Raw genomic sequence first — 12756 nt, forward strand, 5'->3', positions numbered from 1 at the left:
CTCACAATATCAAGATGCATAATCTTTGGCCACAATTCTCTGCTTGAGGAGACACCTTTTTAGGAAAGTTTCTACCTGAAACAAAATGCTATAGTCTCTCAGGAGCTGTCTCAGTTCCTCAAGTTTGTAAAGGAGGAAACAACAATCCTCTAAATAAGTCCATTATTCTTGGAAGAATTAAAACTTGGACTTTAATTGTTTTAGCTTTTTACTTGAGCAAAACATTAAAGTACTGAAGCAACTTGTTTTTATAGATACTGTTCATAGTAGGGGAATACTGAGTGATATGCAGTTTTGAATACTAATTATCAAACTTACATATATTCAAATAAATGTTTTTCTATTTTGTGTGGAAACTCCCTACAAATGATGCACTCTGGGACTCTGCATGTATTAATAAATCCTAAGTGGCTTCCTGCTCTAACTTCTAAAGATAGTCTCAGCCACACAAGGAAAAATTATATTATTATGCAGAAAATACTTCTAGCCATATACAGCACTGGAAATAATACCAGAAGCAATGACGGCATGAGATATACAAAATAACGGATCCCAGAACTGCTGACTCAACCCACAGTCCCACTAGGGGTGTGGACCTTGGCTTTCATTCCCCTGCCATAAACTTGAGAGAAATAAAAACAATGGAATGGCTTGACATTGAGAAATTATCTACATTAAAACACTTTCACAGTTATAAAAGAAATAAAAATAACAACGTGCAATTTAATTCAAATTGTAAACACTGCTTCTTATGGATCCACAGAATATTTTACACACCCTTTAAAAAAACATCTAAAATTATAAAACTTTTTGACTGCAATTAAAAAAAAGTACAAAGTAATAAAAAACCTCTTAAGGCTTATTTGCAAACTGTAATGCTAGGTGGATATTAGGCAGGTATAGACAATTTGGCTTGGCAGTGCACTTAAAAGCTCTTTTGCTTCACATCTTAGTTTTGCTAATGCCTTCGACAGCAGGACATTCTGTTGCAGCCTCCACGACTGCTCGCATTCCATGGCAGTGCCTAAATCGGTACTGAGAACCAAGCTTGTTTCTTTTGTGAAACCATAGTTGTTTACCAAATCACTGGTGCAGTCGTGATACTTGTCATATGTCAGTGTAGCTAAATACAAATGCAACTCAAGATGCTGCAAATCTGAAAAGTCAGTAAATATAACAAATGGCCTGAAGAACTACAGAATCACAGATTGCAATCACACAGTGATTTTGTTTGCCTATATAAAGTGGTTTTAATTTGCCACCATTGGCTTTTATCAGACATTTTAAACAACATAAACAGCAGTTAAAGATGCAGTCACTCTGCAGCGACTTTGAGACAAGCAGTACCAGAAACAGATGTTAACTATATACAGTTTACACCGGATACATAGAGAGAGCTTTAACACAACACAGATGCAAAAACTGACTTGCACAGTTAAAAGTAAAATTGGAAAGGAAGTTGTTTTTTTCATGTTTCTTTAAAAATACCTGCACAAACACATAGGTATAAATTTAGCAGAACTGTTAGTACAGTATAGTTGCAAATGTGTATTTTTTTTAAATCAGAAATTTTCTTTTCAAGCAGCAGTGGCCAAGTCCATGTTACCATGGGAGCAGCAGGATATGGAGGGTAAAATGCACCAAACCATCAATTTGTTTTAAAACAATGGTGCATGTATGGAAAGAATATCAGCTTATCAAGTCACACTGAACATAACCGAGATGATAAACACAGATTAAATGCATCCATTAGGTAGTGATTCACGTAGTTGCAATGAACACAAGATTTCCAACTGCTTCCTTTTGTATCTTACTTTGATTCACGGCAGTGCTTTTTCTCTCATTTCCAATTAGGAGTCAATGGATCTTTTCAGAGACAGATTTTCTCAGTGGATAACTCCCAGTGCAATCTGCATTCTCCCATCTCACCTTAGTAACTTTAATGTAGTGGTTAAAAGTCCTTAAAGCATTATTCCCTAAAACAGAAGGTGGCTTTGCTTGGTCAGATGTCTGAGTGGTATAATCTGGAGAGAAGATTGTACAAGAATCTTCACATTGCCATCAGCTGTTAAGAAAAGCATTTCTTATAAAAAGTTTCAAAGTAGGAAAATTGTATTTCCCAAAAGACAACATCATGTGCATGGTAAAAGTGCAATACAGGCATTGCTGGCAAACTGTCAACAGCAACAGACAGATATTCTCCTCTTATCTATCCAACACGGATAGAAACAGCACAAGTAGGTCAAAATCGGAAAGTGGTAATCATCAGTTAATTTAGAAATAACAATGGGAAATAATCACTTTAAATCTATAAAACTGGTCTATACTTACGTCTGTATACTCAATATTGATGGAAATAAAGCAATAACCAAACATTTCCAGTTTCTACAGAGAGGCATTCATGTGGAATGTTGACTTCAATGAGTCCACGTGAAATTGAAGGTACAAGTTTTTAAAAATGAGTTGCTCAGGGGTCATCAAATAGAAGATGCACTGGAAAAATATTGAGATTGCTTTTTGGTTGCAACTGTTTCATTTCAAAATCTCATTAAACACTCAGATTAAGCACCTAAATTTACCTTATATGGATTCTACTCCAGTGCAAGACATTTGCTTGAAAACTTTCTAAGGCTCACTACTTTTGTTGTAACAACATGCTTCTCTTTGACACCAGGTGGCCACCTTAAATATACTTTTATAAAAACACTAATTTAATCACAAGATATTTGGACGCAGGTTTTCTCTGTTGCTGTAGCTAATGCCAGTGCTTTAGCACACCCTGTGTTGAAAGCACTCATGATACAAGGTAACTCCTGTCACGCATGTAGGTCAGCACATCAGCAGTTGCTGCTGTTTCTGAATTCCCCATTTTCAGTGATCTGGAGTTTGGTGGGATTGGTTGGGGAGATTCCATTTCGGCTCTGCATGCTGTATCGCTCCTTCAGTTGTGTCAGTGCACTCATCAAACGGGCATTAGCAGCATCCAGGGAGACAATTCGTTTCTCCTGTTGGAAACAATAACCGGCATAACCATATTAAGTACAGTTCTTCAAAAAAATAAATACCCCACCATTAGTATACAAATATTTTAAAAACCTGACCTCTTTCCTAAAAATATATTTAAGATTTCAGGGCAAGGCTTCTCAATTAACTTATTTCCGATTATTTGTCTGTTAAAAAGCCAGCCCTGCAGCAATTCAAAAAATAAATAGATTAAGTTAATCTCTGTGGCATTTCCAAGGTCATGCTCTGGGATATGCAGTGTTGTTGCCTAGCACCGGGTCCCAATGGTCTCACTGCTTAAAGCAACAAAGTAAGGAGTAGAGTTTCAGCAATAAATCCCCAAAAATGCTGCAAAGGTTGTGCTGCCTTGAGTGCACTTTCCAAAACAGACATGCAGACAACCCAAGGTAAATCTGACAACAGGGGATGTGACCATGAGCTAAAGCCCTGTGTGAGCTGCTGTCAGGAATGCCTGGGATTCACTGGGCTCAGGAACCTTGGTCTGTAACAAACTCTTTATTTGGTCTATGTGATGCATTTATATGTGTGCTTAAAGGTACACAGCATTAACATCAGGATGTATGTTCTGAGGTTAGGAAAGGTCTGAATTGCAAATTCATTTTTGATTACGAAAGGGAAATGTCTTTTTCAGAAAAATACTCAAGGTCAGCAGTGAACTTGATCCTTTCTAGGATGTTTAAACAAAAACACACAAAAGCTTCTTTTCCTTCTACTTTAGTTATTGTTCTCCTGAATACTGCTTTTATTTTGTCAAGGAAGTATCTCTTCCTTGAGTATGTCATCAGAGAATGGTGGTCATTTGGTCCATTGAGTCTGTACCTGCTACATGCAAGGACAATCCAGCTGATTCCACTCTCTCCTCCAAGATCCTTTACGTTCTTTTCATTCAGTTAGTCAGGTGTTTTGAATGCGACAATTAAATCTGCTTCCATCACCTCCCTGCAGTGCCTTCTAGACTAATCACTCATTGTGTAAAAGATTTTCCTCCTGTTAACTTTGGTACTTTTGCCGATCTCCTTTATGGTATGTCCTCTGGGTCCTAGACTGCTCCACCAATGGTAACGGTTTTCTCCATTGGCTCTGTCCCTACCCTTCACAATCTCAAAATATCAGATCCCTTTGCAACCTTCTCCATTCCAAGGAGAATAACCCCAAGCCTCTCCAGTCTATCACACAACTTAGTTCTCATCCCTGGAATCATCTTAGTAGATTTCTCCTGCACCCTCTCAAACAAGTCCCACACAGTTGTGACCAACCAGTGTTTTATGAAGGTTCATCATGACTCCCCTGCACGAACTCCCTGCCTCCATTTAAAAAGCCTTGGATTCATTTGAACCACTTGTTCAATCTGCCCTGGTACCTTCAACAAACCACACACACACTCTGGATCTTTGTTCTTGTGACCCTTTATGAATTATGCCTTCTGGTTTATGTTATCCTTTCTCATTCTTCCTACCAAAATGTAATAATTCACATTCCAAATTCTGTCACTTTCCACCTTAGTCTTGACTACACCTCCAAGTTTTGTGTCATCTGCATATATGGAAAATGTGCTCTAAATAACCGTCCAGATTATTAATACATATTAAGAAAAACAGTAGTCCTGTTGTTGACAATTTCTTTCCCCTAACAGATGCTGTTCGACCCAGAGTTTCTCCAGCAGATTGTACCTCCTGAAATAGGGTTATATAGGTCGGCACAACATCGTAGGCCAAAAGGCCTGGAATGTGCTGTACTATGTTCTAGAAATGTGCCAGTTATAATAGTCTCATGGATGAACGATAATGATGTCAAATGTGGTTCAAACGCCAAAATTCAGAGCTTGAGCTCTTCCAGCTGACCGGTTGCATCATGGCCTGGTACGGCAATTCTAATGCACGTGAATGCAAGAGGCTGCAGTGAGTAGTGGACACACCCAGTCCATCAGGGGTACAGCCACCCCCACCATTGAAAGCACCTACAGGAGGTGCTGTCTCAAGAAGATGACATCTATCATCAAGGATCCCCAGCATCCGGGTCATGCCCTCTTCTCGCAGCTACCATGGGGCAGGAGGTACAGAAGCCTGAAGTCCCACACCACCAGGTTCAGGAACAGCTACTCTCCTACAACCATCAGGTTCTTGAACTGACCTACACAACCCTAAATCCTACCTCGGTAACGGAACACTACAGACCACCTCTTGCACCACCACAGACTTGTTTCTAAATTGTGTTTCTGCACTGATGTCTTGCTTTGCTCAGTCTTGTATAATTTGTGTACAATTATATTCTGTGTGTTGTCTGAAAATATGTGCCTGTGATGCTGCTGTAAACAAGTTTTTCACTATACCCGTACCTCACCGTACTTGTGCACATGACAATAAACTCGACTTAACTAATGACACTCCCCTTGGTTGCGATTATCCAAGACATGGGAAGTGTTCTAGAGCTTCACATGGCACAGGATGTGTATTCCTCAGGTTTGAGCTGCCCTGCCATGCCTCTACTTGTTAAATTAAATTCAACTAAACAATATTCTTAAAATACTACTACTATTAGCTTACTTGCTATTTCACCTATCCTTATGGAACTTGTTTATTTCCTCAGCCCTTTGTTTAATCCAAATACTTTATAAACTCACCAGGACCTGTTTTCATGTTCCTTGTAAACTAACTGTCATCGCCACTTGTAACCACCTACAGAACCATGCAAGAATAGTTCTGCTACCTACTGTTATTGCACATATAGCAGTCTTGTTAAAAAAAAGAGACTCTATAGTCAGCCCACTTTTTATATCAGGCAAAAATTTTGCAGATTAACTGTAATTTGAGACCACTGGAAGTAAAGTGAACAAAACCATGAATAATTTAGGGGTAATTTCTTCCAATTAACTGAGGAAGTAATTGTATCTTACGTAGAGAATTGATGTCATCCAACTGAACAATTTTGGGGTCAGGATCGGTAGGAGATGAAATTGAATGCAATTACGGTAACATCTCTTCAGTAAGCACAGGTAGCTGCTTTGAAACAAGGTAACTATCAAAGTGCAGATAAAAACCTCTGTACTAAATCTGATTGTGTGTGGGAGATGATGTCATTAATAAATCATGGAATCTGATATAGCGAATGAAGTCATGAAATAACTGAGGGGTTGAAGATACTAATTTGATTTATAACAGTGTTTACAGGTCAGAGACAATACATGGCCAGGTTTATGGAGTGCTACAATGTCTTCCTAAATAAGGTACGATTTCATTGCAATGCACCTCAGGGTCAGGAAACATTATATGAAAGTATTAATTCTGAATACTTTTACCTGCAGATCATATTCCCTCTAAATAATTTCCTCTTGCAGTATATTTATTAGGTATGTACTATAGCCTAAAGATAACAAATGACTTCTGCTTTCTTTATACTGCAGACAACACTATGAAGCTATAGAGAACTATGTGTGACCCATCACAATTGGTTTAAGTTGTCATGTGGTATAATAAAATAGCAACTTGGAACCGTATTTGTTTTCTAATGTTTATGGGGAGAATAAGGTGAAAAGGATGTTCAAATTGTTTTCTAATACATAGCTTAGGTAAGTGCTGGAAGCTTGAGAGGCACTGAGGGCTATTTTCAGTTAAATGTTATAAGAATAGGCTGACTCAGGACAACAATTTCTGTCCATTCATTGCATGATGTTCAATGATGCTAATCATTAGAATAGCACCATAGTTTCAAAATTAACTGTGCACAGTAAATAATCAAATGAGTTGTAGGCTTAAGACCCACTTAAGTCTAGGCTGCTGGCTCAGGGTAGCATTGAGGGATTGCAGTATTATTGGAAGACCCAGCTTTAAATAAAACATTAAACAAGGGTCATGCTTAACCACTTCAGATGGACATAAATAATTAAATGCACTGTCTGAAGAACAAGATAGTTTATCATAGCAACACCATCTCTTAGTTTAAAAAAGACAAATTATGTGATTACTTATTTTATTTTGTTTCTATGTACGTGGATCCAAACTGGCTGCCAAATTTGCCAATAAAGCAAGTGATTCTATTTCCAAAGTAAGTAGGTTACTCTGGAACATCCCGAAAATATAACAGGCACAATACAAATGCAAGTTTCCCCTTGAATTTTCATTTCTTTAGGTTACATCACAAAATTTATTCAGTAATCCCTGAATTCTAGGGAATGATAACACCATAAATATTATCCTGTCCTCTCTCACGTGGATGCAGATCAACTTGCATGAAGAATTTCTATTTCATGTATTGGAGGGAGCAACCTCATTTGAAATCAAACTCTGCAGTGCAAAGGGAAACAGGTTCTTACTTGGGCTTCAATGATCTTCTGCTTGGAGTCTACTGCTGCTTGCATCTCTGCGTGATCTTTCTTCAGTTCATCTTCCACAGCCATTAATCTACAAGGAGAAAACACGAGTAACAGCCTGAGCAACAGCAGGGTCAAACGGACTTAAAAGCCCAGTCAATCCTGACACTAAATGCAAATACTGATTAGCTGTATTCTGTTACACTCAGAAGCAATCAGATTTTAAGATAGGTCACCCTTCTTTGACATTCTATCATTCTGTAACAATCCTTTAGAAACAGATGATTGTTTCTAAAGCCTTTGTTGAGTACAGGAGCACAAAAATATTTTTTCCCTTCGCTACTGCAGATGGAGAGTCATACTGGGTATTGTTTCACGGTCAGTATATTACACACTTGGATATTATGCACATGTGAACATTGGCAGCATTGCAGCTAAGACCAAATTGCCTCAGCCTGAATTCACACCTTCCTACTTCCAATGTGGGCTACAAACAACAACAAGTACCTTCACCCTGCTAATCCAGAGACTCCAAAAGTAAAATGTCAGTTTTTCTGTTAGAAGATTGGCTAACTAACAGAAAACAGTTGGGATAAATGGGTCATTTTAAGGCTGGCAAGCTGTAATTAAAGGAGTTCCACAGGGATCAGTACTTAGGCCTTAATTATTTACAATCTACATTAATGATGCAGATGAAGGGAACAAGCTTATTGTGGCCAATTTTACTTATGGTACAAAAATAGATAGAAAACAAATTGTGAGCAGGACACAGAATCTGCAAAGGGATTATAAATTGGTTAAGTGAGCGGACAAAAATTTAGCAGAGGTGGTATAACGTGAGGGTAATAACGTTATCTACTCCACTAGAAAAGAATAAGCAGGATATGCTTAAAGAGAGAAATCAGAATGCTGCTGAACAGATGCCTGGATGTCACCATCAAAACACAATGCCACCATGTTGGCACAGCAAGTAATTATGAAGGTAAATAGAATGGTCTTTGTTGCAAGGTGTATGGAGTATAAAAGTAAACAAGTATTGCTCAACAGTACAGCATGATGGTGAGACTGCTGTATATTGCTTTCATCATCATTTTATTTATCTTGTCACAGGAGACTGTTCAGATAAGATTCATTAGATTGATTCATGTTTTACAAGGAACAATTGAAAACAATGAGCCTATACACATTGGATTTTAGAAGAATGAAAGGTGATCTCACTAAAATATATAAGATCCGAGTGGGCTGGACAGGATGGATGCTGAGAAGGCATTTCCCCTTATGGGGAATCTAGAACTAAAACACCTGGATGTAGACTGAGGGGTCATCCTTTAAGATGGAGGTGAGGCTCTGATTCTTCCCTCTGGAGACCTGAGGAGGTTGAGTCATTCAATATACTTTACGGCTGAGATAGGTTTTTGGGCTCAGGAAATCATGAGATATAGGGACTGGGCAGGCAAGTGTAATTGGGCCAAGATCAACTCAGTCAACCATGATCCCTGGGACTACATTTTGGTAATTTCTTGCATACCACTTAATGATTTTTGAATTTTGATGAAGAGATACCAGTAAGGAAGACTTCATTCTCCCATTGATACCATCCTATTCAATCTACTGGCAGAAGGACAACTAAGTGATAGTAATTGAACAGAAATCACTGCACAAGATTGAAGAAACAGAGCAACGAATGCAGAACAATGGGCATCTGTTGCAAGGAAACCACAGAGAACAGTCTTGATGAGTAGAAGTAACCTTTCCTGTGTCTTTGCAGGCATAGTCCTTTCCCATGGAAAGTTTCCTAAAGTGGAATTGTCTTATCCTGTATTATCAAATGTGGAGCTGGAATTTTGCGCATACTTAGGACGTTGCCTCCATTCTTCTTATTCTAGTCACTGAGATTTTAATTATGTTCCCAGATCTTATTTATAACAATTGAAACACCATTACCTACTCTTGCAAGAACTATTAACAATTTTGTCTGCAAATGTGCTCCACTTCCTTTAAGTGGTCACATCCTTTTAAATTCACAGCAGTCGTTGAAGATATTAGATACAAGTTCCTGCCTCTTCTACCATGATCTCCCAACAGTATTGAAAGGGAATGTGCCCACCCTAATCAGCACAACTAATCAGCACAGCAGCTGTCTTGTGGGTGCTAATAATACAGAACAACACAAAAGAGGAAAATCTATTTCACTCTGACTCAAACAGACTTAAAATGATTGACATAAATTGGCACCCTCCATTCACAAATATAAACTAGCAAAGAGGTGATTTAAATCCTTCCATCCAATCTGTGATCAAGATCAATAACAGCTACAATGGGCCAGTAAACAATTAGATGCGTGTTCTTGTATCCCATTTATCCTGAAAGGAGCAGAATATATAACTTTCTACCAATTTACACAACCGTGAATATTCCCCAATACTTCTAACTTCTCTCATTCAGTGGGCATTATTTAGATTCAGCCAGATTGAGTTTTTGTTGTTTATTGTGGCTTCCACAGAGAATGTCTTTCAAATATTTTATGTCTATGTGAAACTAGCAGGATCTGTAATCCTCAGGAAGATTAACGTTAAAATGATGTTATCAGCTTGGAGAGATGTATCAGTAATTGCTCTCCATGTCAACATTAACAAGTTCACAATTATGCAATGTCTCCAAAGCTACATTACAATTATATATAAAAAAAGGTCAAACAGATGGCTGTTGCATTACCTGCTGATTATGCCTTCATCTGCACATCCTTGTCCTCCTGCTTGTCTGCGAAGTCGTTCCTCACCCTCCTCCAGCCTGGCTTGGTACTCCAGCATCATCTCTTTGTGCTTGTCTCCTCTTGGTTCTTTAAATGAACCTCATATTCCTCCAGCTTCCTATTGGAAGCCCTCAGTTTATCTTGAAGTATGGCAATCTCCTGCTGATACTGATGGAAATAAAGGCGATGGACTTGAGGGTTGATTATAAAACACAAATTTAATTAAAAATAACACTGGAAAACCCATTTTTTCCCATTAAAAATAGGATCTTTAATACCCTATAGATTTATAACTACAATCCTATTAATATTCCTAGTCTGCATTTCATTCAGAACTTTCGGGGCACCATCTTCAACATTGTTCTATAGGAAAAATAATTGGTTGAAGTATTATATTTCAGTGAAGGCTTAATGTATTTTGTGGGCTTATGTTGCAATCTGTGGATTTAAAGACTATGGGAATTTATTTTTTTTAGTCAAATTGTGCTCACAGCATAAAAGGACAAATTCTCCCAAGGGCTTGAGGGTTGCAACTTTGAGAGAAAACTGCAAAACCACCTCCGTCTTGCATAGCAGTAATTCGAGCAAGTAAATTTAAAGCTATTAATCTGGAATTACTTTATAAATGCTGCTTTACTGCCAAAGTTAGCCAGATTTGAGACTTCTAAAGTACTTAATTCCTACTTGCTTTTGGGGATAACTTCAGCTCACCATATCAAACATGCTTAATGACTACCTAGGATCGACTTCTCAGTATTTGTAATGAATACAAAATACATCGTTCTCCCCTCCGGGTTAGACAGGCTGCGTGCATCCATTATGGACGCTGTTCAGATAAGAGCCGGGTAGCTGATAAAGCATTCACCTCAGCAGTCTGCCATTTAAGCATATGCAGCAGATGCAAGCTTTTTGAAATGATTGGCATTTGAAAAAGAAAGAAAAATGTAACTCTGTGGGGAGCTACCATTACAGGAGAGATATCATCCTCTGCAACAGTTTATCAAAAAAAAATACAGATTTTAAAATAGGTATTCAGTTCTAAAAGTACAATACAAATTTCTAGTCTCAAGTTCAGGCACGATCAGGATGAGTAAACCAGCATTAGTTTTTAAAAAATCAGAGTGTCAGGCACCATCTTGCAAGTACGTTTGTGAGCGTGAGAGAGTCAAAAACCAATGTTTTCCGCAAAAAAAACATCAAAAGGATGAGAAATGAACTGACTACAACAGACAGGGTTTAAATATTAATTTAAAAGCACAGACAGACAGAAGCATCCTGACCAAACCAATACACAACCCTTTATAAGTTATTAAACCAAGTCAGTACATAAAGAAAGAGAGCTTTAAGCTAAAAGAGATTTACACAAATGGATAGAAAAGTGTAAATGCGACACACTAGGAGATTCTGAAATACAACAGCAGGATTCAAGGAAAATACAAGATGCAAAATGGAAACATGAAAAATAACATGCAAGAGATATCTAATAGCAAAACTTCTTATAAATCTATTAAGACACTGTTGAAGGGGAACATGGGACCATTAAAATGGTTACAGGCAAGACTAAAATGAACAAGAAAACAGCAGGCTTGTCCAATGAGTATAGTTTATCAGTGTATACAACAGAAGACAAAACATTAAATGAAGAAACTTAGTGAATTTAGTATATTAAAAATGGTAATTTAAGAAGGAAATGGGAATTATCCAGGAACTAATGATTTCCACTCAAGGTATTAAAATAAATATGAAATTTGTAGAGTTACTAAACTCACTAGATTTAGGAATTGTGCCTTTGGATTGGAAAATTGCAACTATCACTCCATTATTTGGGAGGGCAGAGAGAAGCCATGTAAGCACCTGAAGGTTTAACTGTGTGTAATTGTGAGAGAAACAGCAGCAAGAATTTGTGAAAGGTATCTTCAATAGCGAAGAGTTTATGGACATTATCTATTATTAATTTCGAAAAGTGAATTTGATAACGTACCATGGTAGACACCATAGCACAGGAGAAAGCACACAGAATTGGAGGTAAGCTTGAAAAATGGATTGGAAATTGGTATGGAAGGTTGGAAACCAAATGTCAAAATAAACAGCATCTCTTTTGACTGGTGGGATATCACATGCATTTTTCCTCAAAAATCCATCTTAAGCCATCATCTTTTCATTATATATAAAAATATGACTTGCATAAAGGAAGAGAGATTGGTACACCAAATTTTCTGAAGAAAACATTAAATTGTATTGATGGGAGTCAGAGTGTATGCCAGAAGTTGTTCAATGTAGGGAAGTTTGAGATGGTTTATATCATGGAAAGGCAAACAAATGGAATTATGGTATCATGATAAACTAATATCTAATTCAATTGTGGAGCAGACTTGAAAGGTTCAGTGTCTTTCCTATTCTTATGAATGCTCTGGGATGACTGTCCGAATCAGCTGCTTCCAGGGCACTCCCCAGTTGCTATCTAAGACATCCTTCCAACAATGCCTTGGTTTTTTTTAAAAAAATAAACTCAGCCTATGTTGAGAGTAGTATCTGTGAGACAAGAAAAGGGAGACTCATTCAAGCAGGTGTGCGGAAGGGAATTCCTTCTGGTATAACCACAGTCCATCTGTGCAGGCTGGTTAAGTTTAACAGAAACCCATAAAACAATTTACTTTTCTGTTTTCTAACCAAT

At 37.7% G+C, this 12756-nt stretch overlaps 1 protein-coding gene across 1 annotated transcript in view; it reads right to left on the minus strand.

Moving 5' to 3' along the window:
* Positions 1 to 316: 316 nt before the first annotated feature.
* dab2ipb (DAB2 interacting protein b) overlaps positions 317 to 12756 on the minus strand; it is a 255946-nt gene continuing 243506 nt past the window's right edge. Inside the window, 4 exon segments of the mRNA XM_052036965.1 lie at positions 317 to 3005; positions 7334 to 7421; positions 10046 to 10155; positions 10158 to 10250. Coding sequence (XP_051892925.1) covers positions 2838 to 3005; positions 7334 to 7421; positions 10046 to 10155; positions 10158 to 10250 — 459 coding nt within the window. The 3' untranslated portion in view covers positions 317 to 2837.

The sequence above is a fragment of the Pristis pectinata genome, chromosome 23, assembly GCF_009764475.1.
Source record: "Pristis pectinata isolate sPriPec2 chromosome 23, sPriPec2.1.pri, whole genome shotgun sequence".
Taxonomy (NCBI): domain Eukaryota; kingdom Metazoa; phylum Chordata; class Chondrichthyes; order Rhinopristiformes; family Pristidae; genus Pristis; species Pristis pectinata.